At 38.9% G+C, this 26,065-nt stretch overlaps 1 protein-coding gene across 1 annotated transcript; it reads right to left on the minus strand.

Annotated features, from left to right (window-relative positions):
- Positions 1-1,284: 1,284 nt before the first annotated feature.
- Positions 1,285-25,305, minus strand: LOC120782971 (C->U-editing enzyme APOBEC-2-like). Its single transcript, XM_040115581.1, has 4 exons — positions 24,841-25,305; positions 6,958-7,182; positions 5,191-5,499; positions 1,285-2,370 (listed from the first exon to the last, which is right to left on the minus strand). The coding sequence occupies exons 1-3, from the start codon at positions 25,077-25,079 to the stop codon at positions 5,196-5,198; spliced, it is 768 nt and encodes a 255-aa protein (XP_039971515.1). The 5' UTR covers positions 25,080-25,305; the 3' UTR covers positions 1,285-2,370; positions 5,191-5,195.
- Between the last annotated feature and the right edge of the window lie 760 nt (positions 25,306-26,065).

Here is a 26,065-nt window from a genome sequence, read left to right on the forward strand (position 1 = left end):
TGTTAATAGATCATAACATTGTCCCGTGTAATACTCAATTTTCCACTCGTCAAAGCAGACAGGATTTAGGGGTAGAGTGTTTCTCACAACTATTTGAGGTTATGGTATATGAGGTTTATTTTGATATATTCAAATATTTGCAAAACTCAATGTCAAACAAAGTTTAGTGTGCAAAATGATTGCAGTAGGTCTGCATGTCATTTGAAGTTTAGGGTGACTTAAAAGAAAGTCCTGTGAAACAGCAAAGTGTGCAAAATGAAAATCAGGCATTTTTAAAAAAAACTACAGACCAAAGTCAGACACTTACAAACAAACAATTCTGATTCAGGTCTCAAACACCTATGATGGGCGTTAAGGTAACTTTACCATACATGTGTTTGAGCAGCAGTTCAGCTGAATCTGTTTGTTTTGACCCAGCAGTCAGGTTGTCATGGTTCGACAATGCCTCTACCTCATTCCTAATGTTCCTGCTGTTTTTCCCCTCCCCTATGTTTCTTGTATGTCCCCAGTCTGTGTCTTTCCCTGTCTGTTTGTTTGTGTGTTTGTCTGCCTGGGTGAGGCAATCCGTTTTCCTTCCTGCTGCCAATTCATCTTCGCACCTGAGACCCATCCGCTAATTAATGCTTGCAGTATATATACTCCAGTCTGCCAAATCTGGTAGTTATACCATGGCCAACTTTATCCAAGTTTGTGTTTATTCTCGCGTGTTTGCCTAAACTCAATTTAACCCTGTCCTTACCTGTGCCTCAGGTTCGTCATTCTGCTGCACCAGTCTGTTTGCTTCGCTCTGTGTCTCACCAGTCCACCTGTCCAGCCTTCCCAGAATCTTCTGCCTGCCCTGCTCCATCATCCACCCTGGCTCAACTCCCCAAATCCTAGCCACTCCAAGCCTTAAAAAAAACTGCATTTGAACTGCTAATGATCTTTTGTTTGAATTCTGCTTTTGAGTCCAAACTAAAAATTTAACTTAACACCAGTTTAACAAGCAGCTATGTTTTAAGCCCCTGCCACTTACAGTTTAGCTGGACCCGTTCTAAACCACAGCTCAGCTAGTCAGATGTTATGAGAAAGAGCAACAGCCCCTTCAGGTCTGTCTGTCTGATAACTAGATAATTTTCTAAATTTCCTTTTTTGATCCAGGTGAGGATTAGCTATACTTAGGAAAAGATGGTGACGAATGGAGCTGTGACTGATTTGATCAGCTGCTTATAGACTGATGAAAGATTTGTTGTGGTTTTGTGGAGTGTTAACAGAAAAAAACACGAAAGACTACTGAATCTGTTTATTAGAAGGCAGAATGCAAATACAGATACATGATTTGAACCTGAACAGATGATGTACTCTAAACAAAGGAGGCTGGATTAGCCCCAGAGCCTCAAACTGTGTCTACACAGTTGGTGTAGAGTGAGCAGCACTTAGCAGCGCAGCAGCTTCAGTGCTCCATCTGTGTCTGCACAGTGTTGAGTTGTAGGTCACCTGTAATTTGGTAGTACTCAGAGCCCAAGGCCCAATCACTGTAGCTGTACACGTACAAAACAGGAAAATTGACTTGGAGTATAAAGATACGTTTTTAGTCCTGTTTACATGCATATAGTGAGAGTTAGACGTGAGTCATTACACAGCCTGCGTAGACAGCTGAATTGATTAAAATAAGAGCATATCTGTTCCATCAGATGTGCATGAGACAGAGTACTAAAAAACACGTCTGAAATGCTTTCTGTGCAGACACGCTGTCAGTGGCCCGGAAAGCCACATGTTCAATATGTGTCAGTTGGCTTCTGGTAGTTAGATTCAGTTCAGATGTATTTGGGCATATGCATTACAATAAGATAAAATTCTAAAGTTTTTTCTTGTTGAGGGGCAATCCGGTAGCTGTCAGTCAAGTCTTGGGTGTTTTTTGACCCACAGTTCCCAAAACGGCTCAATCTGGCCTTGTAAACAGATATGGAGGAGGCAGGACAACCAGCTCCCTCTGTCTTTTTATATACATGACATATGAACATATCCTTCTGTCATTTACTTCAGACAGGAAATACTCCAGCACCTGTGTGAAAAAATGTGCAAAAAAACAAAACCATACCAAACAAGTAGCCTAAAGCACTAATGTTGGAGAGCAGGAGGATTCCAGAGTGGAAGGCCAGATGTGTGGATCACTACCAGATGTTGTAGGAACAGAAAATGTGATTACAGCATTCATAAACACACTCAACAAAAGGCAGCAGACTGACTCATACACAGTTATTCTATTACATATTCATATGAAATATGATTGTATCACTATCAATCAACAACAACGATAGCATTAACATGAATTATCCGTAAAGGAGTAATGGTGATGACTTGAAGGGGCACACATTCCATACTGGATCCCTGTGTCAACAGCGACAGAGGAGAGAGACAGACAGAGAGAGAGAGAGAGAGTTTAGAAAAGGAAAAAAGAAACACTACAAACAAACATTTATTACACTCCACTGGCTACTTATCCCCCTTCATCAGTACAAATGCTACATGCTACAATGCAAATGCTGATGCTATTTTAATTTAATTATCGTTAGAAGAGAAAAGAGCGCCTTCAATAAACCAAAGTTTTTTTTAATAAGTGACCACGTTTTTCACTTTACAGTCAGACTTACTCTGCTTTCACTCAGTTATTGAATCTGATAAAAGAATCATCTTCTTTACCTTATTTTACTCTTTGATTTTGCTAGGGTAGATGGCAAGTTTTGCCTGTCTGAAAAGGAAGTTTATTAAATGAACAAAAATTTGTTTAAAAATTGTGCCTGATACTGGGATTTAAGCTTGATACAAAATAATTGCTTTAATCCCATGTAATACAAAGTACACCAGTGCAAATCAGTGGCTTGCTCCAGTTTTATCTTGAAACATTCTCTTCCAAGTTTATCGTTTTCCTTCACAAGTTTTTCTTTAATTAAAACTTTGATACACACCTTGCAAAGATTTGTAAAGACTCCCAGAGTCCAGTCCTTGCCATTCATGAGTCCACTTTCAATAGAGTGTTTCTGTGTTGCCTATCCAGTGGACCATTGCCTTACCAATATAAACTCCTCGTCCTCATTCTTTTCAAACATAAATAATATCTTACCCGCCACATGGAGGGATCAGATATTGAACTTGCCTCCACATTGTCCACGTTACCGCCCAGTTAGCTCTACCAGGTTCTCAGCAGTGACTACATCATGCAGTACAACCAGTGCAAAGAAGAGTAAATGTCCATCATGCTTCATATTTTCAATACACATAAACAAAAAGAAAGTAATTAACATTAGATTCTGAGAAGTCAAAGTTGAACAAAGATGAACTTTAGGTTTCCCACCTCCCCAAAAAATACTCTGCCAAATGCCTCCATGATAAATATGTTGGACTCTACAAAAAAAGGTGCGTTCCTTATATTAAGAGGAAGCAGACCCTGTCCTCCTTTTTCCTCAGCTAGGAATAAAACACTGTCATTTATCCCCACTAAAAGTCCACAATAACACTTTGCATTTTATTTTCAATTATCATAATTTTATCAACTTTCCTAAGGGTTCTATTAGAGTAAGGTGATGCCATGGAAACAACCATTTTTGGTTGTTTCCACAAGTATATGTGTGTATGTGTATGTATGTATATTATGTGTATATGTATGTATTTATGTATATATATGTGTATGTATATGTATGTGTATGTATGTTTATATATATATATATATATATATATATATATATATATATATGTGTGTGTATGTATGTATGCATGTATGTATATGTGTGTATGTATGTATGCATGTATGTATATGTGTGTATGTATGTATGTATGTGTGTATATATATATATATATATATATATATGGCATGAGATCCCAACACTTCTATTTATATGGCTGGCAGCTAGTTTGGTTACAGGTAAAAGCTGTGTAGGTGGGAGAATGAGCTTTTGTCCTTTGAGTGCAGTACAGAGCCAAAATGTATTGACCTTGCAGAAGTAGCAGTAAAAAAGATTTGTCCATTCATTTTTGGCCCGCACTACTGTCTCTGCCTGCTGAGCTTTGGCCGTTTCTGGACGGTTACACACTGTGCCCCCCTCCTGCCCCTCCTGCCCACACCCAAAACATTTTTGTAGTTACTCATGGTGCAAAAAAAGTGTACTCAAAACCATCAAGTCTGAACTTTGTTACTAACATTCAACTCAATGCTTTAAACCTCATTTAAAAGTCGGCTGGCCAAAAATGTTCATGTTTTATTGTGTAGATGAATTTGTAGTGGATAGCAATGCTAAAAAAGTACTGTTTTCCTTATGCCGTTTCACAAGAAAAGCCACCCTGTGTTTTGCTTTTGACTTGAAGCAGCAAGCAGCTGGAAATGTTCATTTTGTATTAGCAGTATGTGACAGCCCTTTGCCTTGGTCCTGTGCTGTGTTTCTCTGTGTGGGTTGCAGATCTCTGACTAGGGAGAGCTGAGGCGCCATCACAGTAACTGGGAACACCTGGACAGTGTTCCTAGAAGTTATTCAAGCCCACCAAAATGTTGGTCATTATTACATTCACCACTCTGCTTGCTAAGAGGCAAATAATCCTTAAATTAACACATCCCTCCCCACCTACTCAAAATAGATGGATTCATGAGATACTGCAGTACATTAGGCTTGAGAATATTAGGTTCTCCCTGAGAGGTTACCTAAAGACCATTCATAAAACCTGGCAACCCTTTTCAGTACATATTGACACCCTGGCTATCAACGAAGAGTCAACAGATAATAACTGAAATGGTAATGCTTATTCAATTATTTTTGATTTCTAAATCTGTGTGTGACCTCACTTTTTATTACTAACCTTGAGCCAGGTGGTAACAAATGGCAGTGTCTATTTATGTATTTATTTTCAACTGTATTTCACAAAAATACATTAAAAAAGTGCTTTATACTTAGACATGTAATCAGAAAATTGTGTGGCATAAAATATAAAAGGAACTTGTGAGTAAAATAGGAATGTAAGTTACACAAAATAAGACCTACTTGGACCCATCTTAAGATTGATAAAATATGCAAAGCATATAATCGCAATGTCCAAATTTCACTTTTGGCAACAACATGCAATCTCTCTCTCTCTCCGTCTGTCTCCATCCTCCTGTCTGTATTTCTATTGTCACTATTGCTAAAGGCAAAATGGCAAAACAGAGCTTCCTTTAACACTTACTGTGGTCACTGTAGAATGTCAGCCAGCTTCTCATGGTAATATTCGTAATTTTCTTTGCAGTCCTCCCACAGGTTCAGAGGTTGTTCCTCATTCTCCACAAACGTGTCCCAGGTGTAGGAGAAGTCCAGAGGCTTCATGATCCTCAGCTTACAGCCAGCAGCATGGAGGGCCCTCAGCCCTGCCTGGATCTCTGCTTCCTCCCACTCAAACAGCCGAGCAGCAAAAATACTCAGCTTGACGTTTTTCCTGGCCTTCAACACCTCAGCTATCTTTTCTGCACAAGCAGAGCAGGGACTTGAAGACACATACCTGAGAGGAATGTGGCGTAATGAAGAGAGGAAACATTGTATCAATATATTATAAGGATTAAAGACTAAGATGTATTTCATTTATTGCCAACTTTGACATAACTTTGACATTTCTGTACAAGTGCACTGCTAAAGGGGCACTCCACCAATTGTACATGTCAGGGTCAGTGTACTGGTCATACTTACTACTCAGCCTTTGGGTTAGGGGTTAACCCAAGCCTTGCGTAATCTCAGTTTGGACATGGAGACTATGTTTTCAACCGAAAGGCTGTGTTATAGACTGGGGGTGAGGACAGATATCTTGTCCTGTGCTGCTTTGATTTTTATTTATTTATTTATTTTTTAATCCTGTCTTCCACAAGTGCCCCAACTTTATGGAGGCACAATTATAAATGACTGGAGTACCTTTTGATATTTAGTCACCTATCAGAGGCTGGTGTTTAAAGAAACATATTCTGCCAACCATATAGAGCTACATTTCACAAGTCTAAGAAACTACATGTGCCTAAATGAATTTACTGCTTATGAAATGCTGTCACATGAGATATACATGTGTAATATTAAGGTAAAATGATCAATGTAATGTTTGTTTTCTATTAAGGCATTGTGATTCCTCATCATTGACTTTTTTAATGCACTATACAAATGGTTTTCAGAGAGTAGGCACCATTTCAACCTATTCTATCATGAGACACCAAGTCATCACATAATAATGCTTTAGGCATTTAAATCCGAAAGTACTGATGCAAATGAGTTGAAAAATTATTCATTACTTTCATTCTGGACCTTGTTTTTCCATGACAGTTCAATTTTCAGAGGCTACTTCCCATTGGTTTGGTTTGCTCCAGTTCATTGGGTGCACTTCCCCCATGTAGCCAGCAGAGGTTGACAGCAGTGTCCATTTTAAAACCCAAATTCATCACTGTTCAAACACACATCTGGTTTACAGCTTGTCACGTCAAATCAGAAATGTGAGACAGCTTTTCATTCATTCAGCATAAGATTGATTATTGGCTTTCTGGCATGTCAACATAAAATCATATAATTTTTTTTCATATATGGTTTGATTGTTTTGCAGTTTGTTTAGCTCTGAATTGTAACTTACAGTGCTACATATATTACAACAAAGTAATAATATATTTGATATGCATGTATAGCTACACAATGCATAATAATAAAGATATATTCTGTGTTTTAGATATTGTTAATCAAGTCTGAAATTTGTCACTTCATAGTTGAGATGATTATTTGGACACAAGAGGGTTGAATGATAATGGACCAGAGCTGTAAAATGCACATTAGCCTCATTTGCGAATTTAAGAGCAGAGCTCCCTGCAGCCTGGGGGAAAATTGGAGGAAACAACAAGGAAGATATTTTCCAGACTTAAAATAAGTGGTCTTTTATTTTGCCTCGATCTCTATGCCACATACCATCTGACAGTTTAAGAGAGGTATGTACCAGGTGACTGTGTATTTGAGATCAGGGTCATAGTGTGGTAGGCACTGTGTGAAGAAGGCTTCCTCAGCATGAGAGCCGGTATGCTCATCCTCCAGATAGCCCCTCAGCAGCCCGTCAGATGTGTTCCCTTTATCCACCAGGTAACACAGGAAGGTCTTGTTGCGGCCTGAGGAGTATTCCACATTCTTGAACTGGAACTTAAAGACAAAAGGATCAATCCTGTCCCTGTGGAAAACAGAAGAAATGACATAAACATTGCCATATTAGTTTTGACATTCTGACATGATGCAAAACCAAAAAGGAGTTGGTTTATTAGGGTTCTAACTCTGAAGGGGTTGAATTTTTTGAAAAACACATTTTTGACATTTCCTCCTAAACCGTAGGTCTTGCTACCAAGTTTTCTGTAGATCGTCATTGGACTAAGTTTACTTAATTTGCATAAAACTTGTGGACAACATATTTATTTTTCTAGACATTGAACAATAAACTTCACAAAGGCCCGGGCTTAGCAGGGAAATGGCCATAACTCATTAAGGATTTGTTCAATCATCATCATAAATGATGGCAGATATTTTCAGTCCATGGTTTGGAATGGGAATACCAAAGCATTTTGAGCCCGACTCATAAGGGGCACCAAATATAGAAAAAAAACGTGTTGCTCAAAACCTGGTGGACTGACTCTCACCAAATTTGCTGAACATTATGTGAGGCAAGTATCAACCAAAATCTGAATTGACATATTCATTGGTGCATGTGGGCATGGCCTATACATCATTATCTACCATGTTATGCATTTGGTCAGTTTGGTGTGAGCTGGAACGAGCTAGAGACATGAAACTTGATACCATAACTGGAAATGATATGCTAATGCTTCCCATGAAATATGATTACTATTATAGTTAAATAAAAAGGGAAAAATTTGACACACACACACACACACACACACACACACACACACATAACCATGATGATTTTCCATTGTTTAGAATTTTTTGAAAATCTCCTCCTATATTGTAGGTCTGATTGCTACCGAATTGTGTGTGGATCATTATTGGAAAAAGCGTATCACAAGTCAAAAAACTATTTAGAAATTGCTCAATATGGGTCTCCACTTGTTCCAAACATCCTTGGTAGATATTTATCTTGAACCAAGTTTGTAAAATTATCTTAAAATTAGCCAATATGGGGCACCACAATATATTGTTTTGTTGATAGAATTGTGGAAAAAATTCTTTTCTGTCACTCTGTATGCAGTTTGCAGTGAAATAAATCTTTACTTATTTAGTCAGTTGTCAGCGTCAGCCTAACATTGGTAGAGTAATGAATGTATATACAGTAAGAAGTATGTTGTGGCAGTGTAAAATCTGCTGTTAGTGTCAAACCCTTATCTTTGAAAAATTGCTATATTGTCATTTGTCTTTCATATTTATGATTGCTGATGAAATGCACATTTATTTTTCCATCAGCAAATAGTATGACGAATTACTATTTCAATTCAAGTAATGAGTGTCAAAGACCTAGAACCTGCAAACTGCTGCTTGCGGCTACATTTCCTATCTTATATTATGAGATTTTGGTCATTCTCTGTGGTTCCTCAGTGGGGCTAGTGCCCAGACGCAGTGGTGCTTTCTCTCAGATTTCTCTACTTTGTTTTAGCTGGGCAATGTCAGTCACTCTATACGGTGAAAGAAGATACTGTGCTCTGACAGAGATGTCCATCAAAAAAACACATCAACTCACGAGATGTGGCCACTGTCATGTTACTGTGGGGCTGGGAATGGTCAGGATTCTGGTAAAGAAACTGACATAAAGTCAGCATGCATCCATCTGCTATATCACTTATCCTTTGAGGGTCATGGGGGAGCTGGAGCCAATCCCAGCTGACACTGGGTCAGAGGCAGGGTACACCCTAGACAGGTTGCCAGTCTACAGGGCTGACAGATACAGAATATCTGAACTGTGGTGAGAGAGAGAGATGGGGGGGAGAACATACAACTCCACACAGAACGCCATATGCAAAAACTTTTTTCAAACCCGACCCAAAAAGTCAGCAGTGTCATTCAAATGAAACAGCTGGGACAGTTAGCAACGAACAGACCTCATCCCCACCCAGCTATTATAAACACTATATGTATATATGTGTATGTATATGTGTGTATGTATGTATGTATGTATGTGTATGCTTGTGTGTATGTGTGTGATATATATTAACATATATATATATATATATATATAGTGTGTGTGTGTGTGTGTGTATATATGTGTGTATATGTATACCATAGTCAAATGTATTCCTGGCGCCAGAGCGGGCAACATAGAATCCTATGTGAAACTACTGGCTAATGATAAACGTACATATATTAAGATGGTTATTCACGTTGTCGGTAACAACACCCGATTACACCAATTGGAGGTTTCAAAATATTTTTTCTTTGGGCCCCTGCCTAATCTGACCAGTCATTTCACGTATAGCCGCATGTCATCAGTCAACTGCTGGCTGTTGAGGTGGTGTCCAGCAAATGACGTGGGCTTTGTAGATAACTGAGGATCTTTTTGGGGAAGAACTGGTCTGATTAGAGAGAGACGGCATACATCCCACTTTGGATGGAAAATCTCTAATATCTAGAAAATCTGACTGAGTTTATTAGTAGAACAAAACCTTGTCAACCCAGAGTTGGGGCCAGGAGGCAGAGTTGCAGTCCTACACAGAAGAGCAGTTGTACACAAAAACCTAATAAAAATTAAGACCACCACTGCAGAAGTACAACAAAAAAAGAAGAATTAAATGTGGACTCTTAAACATTAGAACGCTCCAATCCAAAGCAGTATTAGTATATGATCTAATATCAGTTCATCATATTGATATATTTAGTCACACTGAAACCTGGCTGTGTCATGATGAATATGTTAGCCTAAATGAATCCACTCCCCGCAGTCATTTTAATACTCACATTCCTCAAGGCACCGGCCGAGGAGGTGGAGTTGCAGCTATTTTTAACTCAAGCCTAATAATCAACCCTAAACCAAACTCAAATATAACTCATTCGAAAACCTGGTTCTTAGTCTTACACATCAATCATGGAAAACTTTAAAGCCTATTCTATTTGTTATTGTTTACCACGCTCCTGGCTCATACTGAATTTTTATCTGAATCTGAGTTTTCATCAAGTCTAGTCCTTAGTGCAGATAAAGTAATTACAGTTGGTGATTTCAATATTCCCATGAATGTTGATAATGAGCCTTAGAACTGTGTTTATCTCATCATTAGACTCAATTGGTTTTGCTCAGGGTGTAAATAAACCCACTCACTGATTTAACCACACCCTCGACCTCGTTCTGACTTATGGCATCAAAATTGAACATTTAATAGTCCACAGAATCCTCTTTTATCGGACCGTTGTTTAATAACTTTTGAATTCCTGTTACTTCACTACACAATTTTAGACAAAATTTATTTTCTAGATGTCTATTTGATAGTGCTGTAGATAAATTTAAGGAACTGATTCCATCAGCACTTTATTCACTGTCATGTTTCAATATAAAAGACGACTCCTATGCTAACTTTAGTCCCTCCCAAATTGACCATCTTGTTGATAGTGCTGCAGGCTCAATGAGAAAGACACTCGACTCTATTGCCCCTCTAAAAAAGAAGATAATGAAACAAAGAAGTTTAACTCTCAAACCCGCATATTAAAGCAAACTACATTAAAAACCTGAAAGGATATGGCGTTCTACCAAATTGGAAGAATCCCACTTAGCCTGGCATGATAGTCTTAAAACATATAGGAAGGCCCTCTGTAATACCAGAGCAGCCTATTACTCATCTTTAATAGAGGAAAATAAAAACAACCCATGGTTTCTTTTCAGCACTGTAGCCAGGCTGACAGAGAGTCATAGCTCCATTGATCCATATATTCCCACAGTTCTCAGTAGTAACGATTTCATGAGCTTCTTTAATGATGAAATCCTAACTATTAGAGACAAAATTCAACACCTCGTGCCCTCAACTGGCACCGATTTATCTTCAAACGCAGAAACCTTAGAAACAGCTGTAAAACCTGATATATATACTTAGACAGTTTTTCTCCCATCGACCTTCGCCAACTAACTTAATGTCTTCATCTAAACCATCAACTTGTCTCTCAAACCCCATCCCAAGTCGGCTGCTTAGGAAAGATTTACCCTTAGTTAGCACCTCTTTACTAGATATAATCAATCTGTCTTTATTAACAGGCTATGTACCGTAGTCCTTTAAAACAGCTGTAATTAAACCTTTTCTTAAAAAGCCCACTCTTGATCCAGATGTTTTAGGCTACTATAGACCCACATCTAACCTTCTCTTTCTCTCTAAGATCCTTGAGAAAGCTGTCGCCAACCAGTAGAGTGACTTTTTACATGATAATAGTTTATTTGAGGATTTTCTTTCAGGATTTATAGAGCATCACAGCACAGAAACAGCACTGGTGAAAGTTGCAAATAACCTTCTAATTGCATCGGACAAAGGACTTGTCTCTGGACTTGTCTTGTTAGACCTTAGTCCTGCATTTGATACCACTGAGCATCATATCCTATTACAGAGAATGGAACATTTCATTGGCATTAAAGGAACCGCTCTAAGCTGGTTTAAGTCCTATTTATCAGATCGATTTGTGCATATTAACGAGTCATGGAGTTCCACACGGTTCTGTGCTTGGACCAGTTCTATTCACCTTTATATATGCTTCCTTTAGGCAATATTATTAGGAGACACTCGATTAACTCCCATTGTTATGCAGATGATACACAATTGTATTTGTCAATGAAGCCTGATGAAACCAATCAGTTAGCTAAACTTCAAGCTTGCCTTAAGGACATAAAGACCTGGATGACCAGCAACTTTCTTCTGTTAAACTCAGACAGGAGTGAAGTTACTGTGCTTGGCCCCCAACACCTCTGAAAAACATTATCAAATGATATAGTTACTCTTGATGGCATTGCCCTGGCCTCCAGTACCACTGTTAGTAATCTCTGAGTTATCTTGGATCAGGATATGTCCTTTAACTCTCACATAAAACAAACTTCAAGGACTGCCTTGGTTCAGGCTTGGCTTGAACCACCCCATAGTTATGCTGCTATAGGCCTAGACTGCTGGTGGACTTTGCATGATGCACTGAGCCCCTCTCTCCTCCTCTTTCTCTCCATCTGTACACATTCATATGGCATCAACGCTCGTTACTAACTTGACTTCTTCTCTCTCCTGTAGTTTTGTGCAGGTATTTCTGCCCCTGATGCTAGAGAGTCTGGATCTGTGACTGCAAACCACCTACCGCCCCCATGATGCTGCTCAACACCCACTGCCTCAATTATTATGATTATCAGTACTATTATTATATTTACTTTTATTAGTATTATTATTCACCCTATTATTATAATTATTAGTTTTAATATTGGTCTAATTATTGTTAAGCATCTTGAAGGAAATGGATGACGTGTGCACAGAATAATTCCAGGTAGCATTGTACTCGGTAGTTTCACATTTTTTTCAGTGTGAATGTTGTGGATGGCTAAAGCAGGTTTGTGATGAGAGACCCACTAAAGAGCCAACAAACACACACAGGCTGCACTCAGTCTGAAATCTGTCTAGTGCAATTTACTTGTGTGGTGTAGCCAAAAGCAGGAGGGGATAGCAGCAGGGGCTAGCACGGCTAGCAGGCTTATCACAGCCATCCACAAAGGAGTAAATTATGTAGCATTTTGACAGATATTTAACTTTTTGTAAACTCTGTCACTGTCTTTGCACTCACTACAGCCAAACAGCATCCTTTCTTCTCTGCTACTGGTGTTATTTCACCTGACGTTATAAAACAAGAATATAAATGGTATCTCTTGAATGAGAGATCAGTCTCCCCCCTCACTGATTGGCTAGATATTGGAGAGTGATTTCTCCAGGTCAAGCCTCAATCAGATTGAACTATTCATGACCAGTAGGAAGCGTGTGTGTGTGTGTGTGTGTGTGTGTACGTATATAACTGTGAGTGCAGTTGTGTGTGTGTGTGTGTGTGTGTGTGTGTGTGTGTGTGTGTGTGCAGCTGCACACTGAAGAGAGGAGAAGGAGAGAGTGAGACAGGCTGTGAGCAGGCACACAGGTGTTTGTTTAAGTATAATACACAAAAGCTAGGTCGCAACGAGAATAGAGACAGAGGATCTCCAACTTCGGGTTGGTCGCAACTAGGCCTGTACCCAACGAATCCTATCCAACCCTAAATAGCATTGAAAACCCTGTGTTGAGAAGTGCAATGAGATTAGGACAAAGAGAGTTAGAAAGGGAAAGAGAGAGGAAAAACAGAGATCATGCACAGTCTATTTGCAAAGTAGCAAAGAAGGAACTAACAAGTAATCTAGTACCGAATTCTACATGAATCACAATGTGTACACGTAAATCAAAGATGAATAAACAACACTTTCCTTGTGTTGACTAAATACACAACTAAGAATAACCCAGATGCAGCCTTACTTCGGATCAATGTTGTGTGGCAATGAATGGTGCATCTTTTGTTGTCCAGCAAACAGTAAAGGTCCAGGGAAGACAGTTATTTCCTTCTCAGCTTGTCAACTGAAGATCCACAGTGGTCCGTTGATCTTGAAGGAGTCTAACTTACAGTTCATCAACCTTGAAGAAATAAAAAGGGATCTGGTCGCCTTATCTTTCTGTGAAACTGCCTGGGCTGTAGCATAATTAACGGAATTGGAGTAAAAGATGCAACTGCGCGAGGGAAAGTACATTGAACCTTGGCCAGAGGTCTGGTACAAATGGCTTGCCTCGTTGTCCTTTATTCTTCCCCCTGCAGGGTAAAGGTATCTCTGTACGAACTGTGAAGGAAAAGTTGTTGGTTTATCATTTATTCACCTTTGGTGATGCTCCTATAGATGTTTCAAGGTCTCTCCCAGGAGCCCTAGACAGATGTTTTATGAGTCCAGGGGGGCCTATCTATGGAGCAGCCTGTCGCCTTACCACAAATGGAAATAAATGAAGCTATGTTTGTCTGAGCTTTAAATTATGGCCAGTGCATGGTTAGTGCGTGAACATTACATATGTTTCTATCTTATTGGATGATGTGTTTGGGTTGAAGTAAAGATAGCCAATTGGGACTAAGTTCTTTGTCTCAAGAAACACTATAAAGATGATTGTAAGACTCTTTCTATTGAGAGACTCTCCTTTGACTTCTTGTGATAAGGTTTGTTTGTCTCCTATATTATAACATACAATATATTTCACTTTAACCCTATCAGTGTTGTGTGTGTTTAAATGTGTTCAGAGTCTTTTAAAAAAAATCCTCTACAACTTTTTGGAGGTTCCACCAAGATAATGGAAGGACTTCATTTCCTGGCCAGGACATGGAGTGAAAAACCTCTAACCACACATGGGTTTTTTTTCAGAGATGCTCAATGGTCTCCTTCCAGAAAGCAAAGCACAATAAGTGTTGCATTTTTTAAATAAATATATTATGCTTAGTGGGGTATAGATATTTTAATTGGTATTTATTGTTTGTATGAAGATTTTTTAAAATCCTTTCTTAAATTTTAATGTTTATGGGTTTAGGTTTAAAACACGCACTGGTTGTGGTTGAAGCTTTATTGTTTGTTGATTTCAAGCTTTAGACAGGGAATTCCTTGAGGGGATTTGTCTGAAAAAGGAAGGGAGACGTGGGGTTCTCTGGCCTTAGAGTGCACAGAAAATAGGGGGAGGTGGCCCCCGGGCCTCTTAGGGTCTCTTCAGTGAGGCCGATAAAGCATGCACGTATCTCTCCCGACTAGAGATACGTACCCATTGGTTGCTAGGGCAAATTTATGCTGAAGAATTGCAGGACTGGAAAAGCTGGCAGCTACTGGATTTCATGTTTTCCCAGTTCGATGCTAGAGAAATTTTTGACCTAGTCAGCGTCTGTGTTTGTGGTCTGTATGTGTGGTCTGTATGTGTGGTTGCCTTGGTTAACTGCATCTGATTTGCTACCCTTTTCCTCTTTTCTTTTCGCCATGTCGGTGGTGTTGAAATCAACTCCACTCATTTAAAAGTGCTTACATTATTTGAGTTGAATAATGCATTTTTATTACCAATGTTCAGGGAAAAACAAAATACAATAATAATGTTATACAGTTTTAGATTTATTCCATGACTAAATTTTAATTTTGAGTTTGTCATTTTTACTTTAGAATCTTATTCTTGGCTTTCCACTTTCCTTTCTCTTTTTCTCTTTTTTCTTTTTATTGAAAACAGAAAAATCAGTCTGTTGGTTTAATATTATTTGCTTAATATTATTTAATAATAATAAGCAAACGAGCTCCTGCGGTGCCACCTGCTGGCCATACACCTCCACTATATATTGGATTGTTGGACCAAGCCTCAAAGATATCTACACAAATACCTCAAGAGACCCCATGGAGCTCAATAACTATGCAGAAAAGAGAGCAATTTTACTCAACTGGCCTAGGCACAACAAGGGCAGGAACTGTATACCAGCCAAAGACGTCAATCCCAATATTGGAGCTCATGTCTACAACTGCACAGTTAGGAGCAGTAGGTGGAGCTTTGGATACCTCATTCCATGTTCCAATGATAGAATGCCCTTATGGAGCTGGGGACGTTCAGCATGTTTATAGACCATGGAAAATAACAGAATTTACAGGCCATCACTGATAAGCTTCCAGAGCCTAAGAATAATGGCAAAGTGTTTGCAAATGCCCTGGAGAAGATGGTGATGCAGTGCAGACCCACTTCAGCAGAACTGGAACACGTATGTGTGACCAAAATGGGTCTTGCCCTGTGGAGAAGTCAAACCAGCTAATTGGGATTCAGCTTTTCCATGGGCTATAGCATATGCCGCTCCTTATCAAACTCAATTGACAGCTTTGCGCCCCGCACTGGAGACCACATTCAAACCAGTCATAAATATGACAACTGTGAATGCATGTTTGCAAAAGCGAAGAGAGTTTTGATGACTATTTCTCCAGATAACTTCAAGTCTTTAACACACATAGTGGTAATGAACAACCGACTGATACCACTGATGATACAGTGTGGGACAGACAGTTTGTTAAGATCCTGGTGGATGGTCTGATCCAGAGGTTATAACATTTTTTGTCAGGCACTGTGTGGCATGGCAAAGTGCCAGATTAAGTAATGTTGAAAAATATTGATACAGGCTATTGTAAGGCTAAAACTATTCTGGTGGTTAAGCTCACCTACCATGCTCCACCTGCCAGAGCTAGAGGTAGAGACAGAGGCAGATGTAGAGGCCGTGGACGAGGGCAAGGTAAGGGATTCCCCTATGACAACAGAGAGGAAGCTGATGTTTGCTGGAGATGCCATCAAGATGGCCATACTAGTAGAAACTGCACAGTTCCCAAAGGTGTGGGATGGTGAACGAGGAATGTCACACTAGATGAGATGCAGAGGAAAGTGTTTGGAGGACTGGGCTCCCTCGTTTTGTTCTTGCTAGATCATTAGTATTTTCAGATCATGACGTGGAAGTAAAACTACGAACCGTGGATGTGTCTTGTTGTGAAACTGGTGTAGTTACAAGCCAAATCATGAACTGCAGGAGGGGAATCATTGTCCAACCTTTCCGCTGCACATTGAGTGCCCACAGAACAGTCCAATTGTCAGATTTTGATCCATTTTCTACCGTCGTCCATAATTTGGTTTTGTATAGTCTTGAGTCAAAAAAAAAAAAAAACCCATCCAGTGTTGGAAGGAGTTCCTAACCAGCTGTGGGTAACTTATAAGTATGATATGGGTCTGATCAAGGATGCCACTCCATTGGTCATGGTTCTTAAATCCAATTATCGGCTCAATAAGCAACAGTAACCTCTTGGACCTGATGCAGAAGAAGGCATGACTCCCATCATTGAGCAACTTTTAAAGGATGGAATCATTGTTCCAGCCCCAACATCACCCTGTAACACTCCACTTTATCCAGTAAAGTTGATCCAGCATCACAATACTGGTTCACGTTTACCCTTTACAGAAAAAAAGTACTGCAACACGTCTTGCGCGGGGATTTTTGGAGTCCCACTCTGTTTATTCAGCCACTTTACAGGAAAATTTGGCAGGTTTTGTTTTTTCCAAAGGAAGTACTTTGATTCAGTATGTGAATGATTTATGGGTTTGCTCCACATCTGAAGTAAACTGCATCATTGATACAAATTGATACAAATATCTCAATAAATATATTGGGATATTTGGCATCGCAGTGTCGCTAGAAAAACTCCAGCTGGTGAAACAACAAGTGCACTATTTATGACATGAGATCTCACAAAACCAACAGAAAATTAGCAAAGACGTAATTCAAGTATTGTTGTTGTTGTATTGCTTTTTAGGATACACAGGTTACTGAAGACAGTGGATCTGTGATAATCCTAAACTAGCTCAACCACTCTTTGACATTGCGCATGATACTAGATTGTCTGAACATGACCCAATGACTTGGACCCCAGAAGCGACTGACTCTTTTGAAAAATTGAAGGAAGCTTTGGCCTCTGCGCCTAATTTAGGCATTCTTGATATGTCGAAAGACTTCACCCTGGTGGTTGAGGAGAAAATGGTTTCTACAGTGCTGTGCTGCTGCAGAGACACATTGACAAATTTAAACCTGTTGTTTACTATTCTCAAAGACTTTTGCCAGTTGTGAGAGGCCTTCCTCCTTGCTCCAGAGCAGTGGCTGCATCTGCCGCAACTGTTACAGCTTCTTCTTCCTTGGTAGCTTACAGGCCTTTTAAAGGTTCTTTTTTCACAAGCTGTAGCTGCCAGTCTTTCGAAGGCCAAAACAGATCATTTTACTCCTGTTTCTACTCTTCATTATCACAGCATCTTGAGTTTGCCATTTGTTACTTTGGAGAAATGCAATCTGTTGAATCCAGCTACTCTTCTTCCCACTGAGGAAGACAATGAGCTTAATGTTTGTCTGGCAGTAATTTCTGAAGCAGTAACTCCCAGGCCTGATCTTTTTACCACGCCCCTTCCTAATTGTGATCTGGTCTATTATGTGGATGGATCAGCTCAAAGAGTAGAGGGAGTTGCAGCTGTTGGTTATGCTACTGTGACTGATAATGATGTGGTATAATCTGAAAGACTCCCAACTCATCTTTCTGCTCAGGCAGCTGAACTATGTGCTCGACACGGGCATGTATTCTTGCAACTGGAAAATCTGTTAATATCTAAGCTGACAGTAGGCATGCTTTTGGAGTTGTAAATGACTTTGGGACATTATGGAAAAATAGGGGCTTCCTTACGTCACAAGGAACATCCATTCAACATCATCAGCTTGTCAACAACCTACTTGAAGCCATCCTACTTCCATCTCAGGTGGCTGTTTGTAAGTGTCAAGCACATGTTAAGGCTGCCGATATTGTGTCGAAAGGAAATTCTTTTTTTTCGGATTCAGCAGCTAAATCTGCTGCTAAGATGGGGAATTCCAGAAAAATTGGCATCTGGGGTCCCATTTTGTCAATAACACTATATCAATTTTGGAAGAAAAGTTGGGCATTGATTTGAAGCAGCATTGTGCTTGTCATCCTCAGTGGGGGTGCTGTTGAAAGAGCTAATGGCGTGTTGAAAAATAAGCTAACAAAAATAATGGAAGAGACACAATCAAATTGGGTCTCCTGTCTCCCTCTTGTATTAATGTATATATGGGGTAGATATCATTCTACTACAGGTCTGTCGCCACATGAAGTTTTGACAGGTAGAGTTAATGGGTCAGAACCTGTACTGGGGAATGCCTACTGATCAGATTCTTGTAGATGAAGCCATAGTGGCCTACTGTAGGCAGTTAACCCGTAATGTGAGTTCTATCTCTGCACAGGTGAAAGCAGCTCTTCCATCACCTCTGAAAGAGGGATAAACAGCCCATCCTTTCCAGCCTGGAGACTGGGTTCTAGTTAAAGATTTAAGGAGGCAACATTTGTACTCACCACATTGGAGAGGTCATACCAGGTCCTATTCACTACACTGACAGCAGTTAAATTGAATGAGAGAAAAACGTGGAACCATGCATCAAATTGTAAAAAGGCACCAATACCGTAACAAGGAAGTGGCCAAAATAGCGCCTCTGATTTTTGCCATGTTGGTATGTGGAACCTATTGACAGAATCAAGAGACTTCCATTACCAGAGCAAATGCTAACTGAAGATGTGAAGAAGCAAGAAGACGATGACTGTTTACATCCAACTGAGATGGATCATGTATGACTTTTATTCCAGATTCCATAGATAATTTAACAGATGTCATTTCTGTTTTACACCATTTCCGATCTGTTTTGCGGGACAGATTTGCTCCTACTGACCCTTATTACAGCTGGTTAACTAATATTTTTGGATCATAGGGAGCAGGTATTTTATGGCAAATTCTGCCTGATATTGTGACCATACTGTTGTTTTTCTTGATCATTATGTGTTATCTGAGTTGTGCTAAAGCCATGATATGTAAACTTTTTACCTCCTCAATATCTGCTGTAGCAATTCAGCCTGATGCAAAAGTTAGTGATAAATATGAAAATATTGATGATGAATGTTATTTTTCAACAGCTGCAACCGTACTTGGATGAGGACAGGAAGTGTTTGATCATCGTAGGATGAATGGACTATTGCAGTGTGAAATATAATCAATGTTACTATAGCATTTTGATGACATTATATGTATCTGTATCTTTATTCTTTAAAGTTTTTAAAATTTACCAATTTGGACTGACTTAGATTGAACAGTTGAACCTTGGGACCTTTTTTCTTAATACAAGATCATACAGGTTTTTTCTGATGGCTCAGTCAGGGTAGATAGGTATAACTTGGTTTTTACTCCCTCCTCATGAATTAGGGAAGAGATGTTCTCCAGGTTATGCAACTGTGATACCAGACCTCCTTCAGGATGATTATCCATGTTTTATGTTAAATTTTTTTTTTGCTCGAGTGTGTTACTCAGCGGTATGAGAGAATTGTTTTGATGAAGGGTTTGTTGAATGGTCATATGCTTATGGTTTGTTTTGTTATTTGTAGCAATTGAGTTTGATGTTTTTATTTACCATTTTGATCATTTTATGATAATTTGACGTATATATGTATGTCACATCATTATTTTACGTGTTTTGGGTTTTTCTCCTCACGCCTTATGTAAAGGAGTGTCTTTTCCTGTTATCAATTGTTTTTCTACTTTTTGACTATATTGAAGTCATAATCTCCACGTCCATGTTTTAAGTTCGATAAATGATAAAAACGGGGGAAATGTGAGGGAAAAGTTGGTTCATCATTTGTTCACTTTTGGTGATCATCCTATAGAAGTTTCAAGGTCTCTCCCAGGGGCCTCAGTCAGATATTGTATGACTCCAGGAGGGCCAACCTATGTAGCAGCCTGTCGCCTTACCATAAATGGAAATAAATCAAGCTATGTTTGTCTGAGCTTTAATATATGGCCAGTGCATGAGTAACGCGTGAACATTATATATGTTTCTACCTAAAGAAACATATATAATGACTCAAGAAACACTATAAAGATGATTGTAAGACTCTTTCCATTGAGAGACTCTCCTTTGATTTCTTTTGATAAGGTTTGTTTGTCTCCTATATTATAAAATAAAGTATATTTCACTTTAACCCTATCAGTGTTGTGTGTGTTTAAATGTGTTAAGAGTCTTTTGTAGAAACGCTTGTATAACAGAACGTGGAATCCAGCGCTAGAGAAAAATAATTCAGCTTTCACATAAATATATATATAATGGAAGCCTGTGATCAGCTCTTTCTACTACCAAAAAGACACACATGAATACTTAATTGATTTTAGAGATATTAATCAAATACCATAGGACTTAACACAGAACACACTGAACCAATTCGCGCCTACACAGTGTAAGTACACTTATGCCTTTTTGGCATTGAGAAATGTATTGTGGGTAAAGCCTGTGGATAGCACAGAAGTCAAAACGGCTGTCACCACATGTAGTAGGTCAAGTATGTCAACCAACAAAAGACTACAGTTTTTAAGTGTCGACAAAGTTTTATTCAGTGTAGTTTAAAAATTAGGAACAAGAGGATGATGACAAAAACATCCAGAACTTAACAAAAGTTATGAGTTACAAAGGCAAGCTTAGCTCAACATGTTTCAGTAAGGTTAAAGCTGGCACTTTAACTAGTTAGCAGGTTGTAACCAATAACGTAAATTCTGATGGTGTATTTCATCATGTAGGCACTCAGTTCCAGCTCAAAAGGTCAGGGAAAAAGACTGTGCTTCCTGTTGTTACAAATGCAATCAAAATTTCCATCAGTCAGAGCAGAAAATGTTCTTTGATCAGTTCTGAACAATGGTAGATGTGTCAAGAGAGAAGGACTTCATTATCAACCACACAGCCACAAAAATGAAAAAGAGTCAGAAAGCTCATATTCAGTCAAAGGGGCAGAACACCATTGAGTAATCAACTCAACACACAAGAAAAGCAAATTTGAGTATGCAGTAATTTGTTTTAGAAAACACTTGATATTTTAGAGAAATTTGCAAGGTCTGCAGGCATTGGTCCTGAAAGACCAAAAAAATTAGATCAGAGATCACGCTAAGGCTTTCCCCACAGTTGAATCACGCCACTGGAAGAAATACATAACAAGGCAGTGCCTTGAGGAAAATCCGAACAAAACCTACAAAACATGATTGCAAGTACTGTGGTGGTACAAGCGTTTAAATGACAGTGACAAACAAATCCATGAACAACAATTCAATGCCCACCAAATAAGGAAAGACATAGGCCTGATAACATAAGGAACATGATAACAGATGAGCACAAGAACAATGCTCGTATAAAGCAGTGTCTTTTGATCTTGAGGAAGTGATGATCACTCTATGGAGAAATGTGAGCAGTCACTCAAGGAAGTTAAGCACCATCAACCTGACAGTCTATGAATTAGACTGTCAGACTGACTCCTTCCATGTGGACTACCAGGCTTTACAAGTCAGCCAGTCATAGTAGACTACTATTTCATTTCCAAATCCTTCTGAAACTTTCATGAATTCTATGAAATATGTTGTTTTATCCTCAATATTCAGGAGCTTATTTCATGTCCCCAATGTTCTGTAGCCTACTTTCAGTTAGTAATATGGCTTAATGCTATTAATTGGTTGCTAATCTTTAATTATTTGTTGAACTGAATAATTAAGTGTTATTAATCATGCAGTTAATGATATTTGTCATCATATTTTATTATAAATATTATAAAGACACCTTTAACATCTTTTCAATCTCCCATGGTTAAGTAGCTGGGATTACTATTTTAGCCAAATCAATAAAATGAATCAATGATCAATGAACTAATTTAATGTAAGGATTTTTTGTGTGAAATTCTATTTTATCACAATGGATTGTTGTTTCTTATGAACTAATTAATGTAATGCTTTGTTCATATTGTCACCAGAAATACTTTTTTTTCAAATTTAAAAATGTAGTAAAAATATATTTTGAATAAATGATAAAATATTGTTCATTCAGTATACTATCATCCATGTGTGTATCTCAGTGCATCCATGTGTAAATCAGTACACTAAGTCCGATTGTTGGAAAAACTTCTTACCCTTTATGCTCATGACTGTGATCACCTCGTATTGACCTCGTATTATTACTTGTGTGAGAATCTGTACAACTATCTCATGACAACAGAGGCTGTGCCCAGGGGAGGACGTGAATACCAGAGAGGAACAGGGCATTCTTGTTCTTCTCCTCAAGGCCATCTCACTTGTCTATTCCTGTATGATGAGAAAAGAACTATCTTCACCATGTGTGTGATATATGTCAGCGAGAATGCAAGCCTCTGCCCATCTGGCATTATAAAAGTCTCATGTGAACATTTGCACAGCAGACTCTCTGTGTGTAACTTGTTCCCTTGCTGCCAGAATAAACAACCTACTCTTGTGAATTTCAGACGGTGTTCCTGAGTTTGTTTTATAATTTTCCTATCACTGATGTAACTGTGATCATTTTTTGTTTTGTTCCCCCTGTGCCCCTTTGGCTCTAAGATCTTGACTTACACAACTGCTGGATCCAATAATGTTACTGTGAGAGGTGAGAAGCTGGATGGAGATTAACTGTGAGGTTGATTAGGGAATTATAGGTATTATATGCTACAGGCAGGGCAGCCCCGACAAGTAAGACAAACAACTGTCTCATCTTTATAATGTTGAATAATGATGATAATTAGGGTGTTGAGGCTATGCTTTGGCCCAAATGAGGCATCTGGTCCCAACCCAACCAGTCTAGACTTGCCTTCTCCCTTGCAATCCAAACAGTTAGTGGTTCCAAACACTGCCACAGTCTCACTTAGTCCCAGTCCACAGAGTTCAGTCCCACTCACATGTAGACTCTGCTGGGGACTACTCAACCTCCAGCAGTGGCCAGTCAGCTACAGTCACTTATGTGAAAGGTACAACCATTACATTTCCTACACAACCAACAGCTTAAGCCACTCTTTAAATAATTCACTCAAACGCTAAATTAGGTTCAGCTGGTGACACCTAAATAATTAGATAAGACAATACAAGTCAACTGGAATGGTTACCTGTAATGACCTAGTCATTAATACTTACAGCCAGTGATGACAACTATTTTCATTGGAAAGTAGCTAATGCACTAAACGCATCATCACTGGATGATGTTGTGACAATTTGCGTACCTGTGACACCAAGTGTTTATGTATACACAAGATTTATTTAACTGAACTGACTCTAACTAGCTTTATTATTAACTGCTATTATCATAAACGTGTCGTAAAAGTTGCTATGTCGGCAACACAACGGGCTCACATCAGAGAAGACCCACAAACCTGCCCCTAAAGTACCCGTAGGCCATCCTCCAGCAACACACAGATTGCGAATAAAGAATGCAAATCCATATTCTGTCTAATGTCACTTCCTCATTCCTTTTGACTAAGAACAGAATCAAATAGCATCTGTTTTAACTGTATTTTGGTTTTACTGAAAATAAGTAAAATGTACAAAGAGGACAGTTTTTTTTATACACAACTAAATGTATTTCTAGGGTCATTCTTTTTGTGTCAACATCAACGTGCCACATCTGTGAAACAAAATAACAACTCTTAGCAGTATTAAAATATACATAAAATAGTGCCCCGGATCTTTTGTTGAAGTGATATAGACTTGTTCCCAGATTACTTAACCATGTGGAACTGTGGCCAAAATAGCAAAAATAAAATCCATGGGAAATTTTCTATTAAAAGCAGAGGGGTAAAAACTTAAAGTGCAATCATTTTGGTGAAAAAGCACGACTAAACAACATAAATAATGCTTGTTACATCAAACTCAGCACTACTGAACCAGCAGTTTTTCTTCCTCAGAACCCAGGCACTTCATGAAGCTGCTTTTCTTAGTTAAAGCATTCCAGAAGTTTGTATGGCTTTTGTTCTGAAGGGGTGATTGATAGTCAACAGCAGTAGTTTACTGTATTTACAGTCTACATTGGGAAATTTTATAAGATACACAATGCACCACCCAGATTACAGGTTAGGTTATAGGTTATAATTGGATATATTACATAAGGTAAATTTTTCTCATTATCAATTTCTGCAAGTTACTTCTCTTCATGTTCACACATATCAAATGTTTCTACCTTGGGCATGAAAAGGTTGAGATATGCATCTGCTCTGTTAAATGTCAGGCAGTTCATTTCTCAGTGTAAGGAAATGGGATCAAGGGGTCCTCTGTACTGCTCATTGCTGTGATCGGAGAATCGGATTCAGACACAATAAAGGCATCATCAGACAAACTGTGTCAATAAAGCAAATGTAGAATGATAATGATGTAATTCAACCTTAACTCTGTCTATAAAACTGTTCCATGAACCATACTTAGTGATGTGGACCTACCCTGCAATGATTTCAAATGGAGGAAGTTCCATTGGCTCCACCTGAAAATCTCCATTCTGACCATGAGCTACTGCACCACTGGTGGCTGCTTGTAATGGGACCTCAGGTAATGGGACTTCCCCGTTATTCTCTGTCTTCTGTCCTTCGTTCTTCGCTTCTTTTACATCCTTGGTCATTTCAGCTGCTTCTTTGTCTTTTCTCTCTCTCCTTCTCATTAGCATACGACTTTTATCAGCCATTGGGGAAAAAATTACTGTCTGGAGAATTTAAAGGTTCAGATAGTCTGTGTAAAAACAATTATAAAAAACAACACAAGATGTAGTTAAAGACAGTAGGTAAGGACAGAAGACCTGAAACAAAAAATAACTAAAAAGAAGACAAGCAGAAAGGACAGGAGTGCAAGTGAAGGGGGGAGTGGAATGGTAGAGAGGACAGGGGAGAGCCAAGGAAGAAAGTATTGCAAGGAGCTAACCAAAGAGAGAGCGAGAGAGGGAGAGAGAGGGAGAGAGAGGGAGAGAGAGAGACCAGACTGGACAGTTCATAGGTTTGTCCATAAAATAGGCTGATATTAAGGTTCACTTATGTATTAGATTTCTGGGTGGGGAAGTCATTCTAATGTGGTGAGGGAAAACCTTACTCAGATATAATAAAACCCTTAAAAAGTTGCAGCTAACAACCATATGTTTTTTCTAATACCTTTCAAAGATGACTTTTAGCTTCAAGTGGAAATGAATAAATGGGTGATTTCACAGGCTTTCAGAGGGTGACACTATATACTGTTTTTTGAGTTAAAGATACTGTATTAAAATTCAACATACATACAAACATACCCTAACTAAAACTCAGCATAAAATGTTGTCTATCAGCAGCTTCAATCTATAAATATCTGTTTTGGCACTGGCCTTTAAAGGATCATATGGGTCAAACCATGTTAGACACACACGGGCAGCTGCAGCTCACAGACCAAGCAGGTCTATTTAAAGACCTTGAGGGTGGGGGAGGCATGGCCCCAGCTCTTCACTGTGGACCGACTGTGTGTGTTTGCTTATCTGCATTTCGACAGACTAAGACTGAAGCTAATGTTAAATTTTGAATCATAAGATGCAGGCAGTATTTATTAGCTATTATTTGCTAATACCTTTACCTGCTCTGGATGAAAGCTTAAAACTGCAACAGTATATCCATCCTTTTTTAGAGTAACTCATCTGTTATACAAAATCCCTCC

The sequence above is a fragment of the Xiphias gladius genome, chromosome 21, assembly GCF_016859285.1.
Source record: "Xiphias gladius isolate SHS-SW01 ecotype Sanya breed wild chromosome 21, ASM1685928v1, whole genome shotgun sequence".
Classification (NCBI taxonomy): domain Eukaryota; kingdom Metazoa; phylum Chordata; class Actinopteri; order Istiophoriformes; family Xiphiidae; genus Xiphias; species Xiphias gladius.

What these genes read in the sequence shown, in the direction of transcription:
- LOC120782971 (XM_040115581.1), bottom strand. Translation starts at nt 25,079, where the DNA reads ATGGCTGATAAAAGTCGTATGCTAATGAGAAGGAGAGAGAGAAAAGAC. An exon ending in CCATTTGAAATCATTGCAGG is followed by an intron (nt 7,183 to 24,840) that starts GTAGGTCCACAT and finishes TGTTTTCCACAG; the next exon opens with GGACAGGATTGATCCTTTTG. An exon ending in CTCAAATACACAGTCACCTG is followed by an intron (nt 5,500 to 6,957) that starts GTACATACCTCT and finishes CATTCCTCTCAG; the next exon opens with GTATGTGTCTTCAAGTCCCT.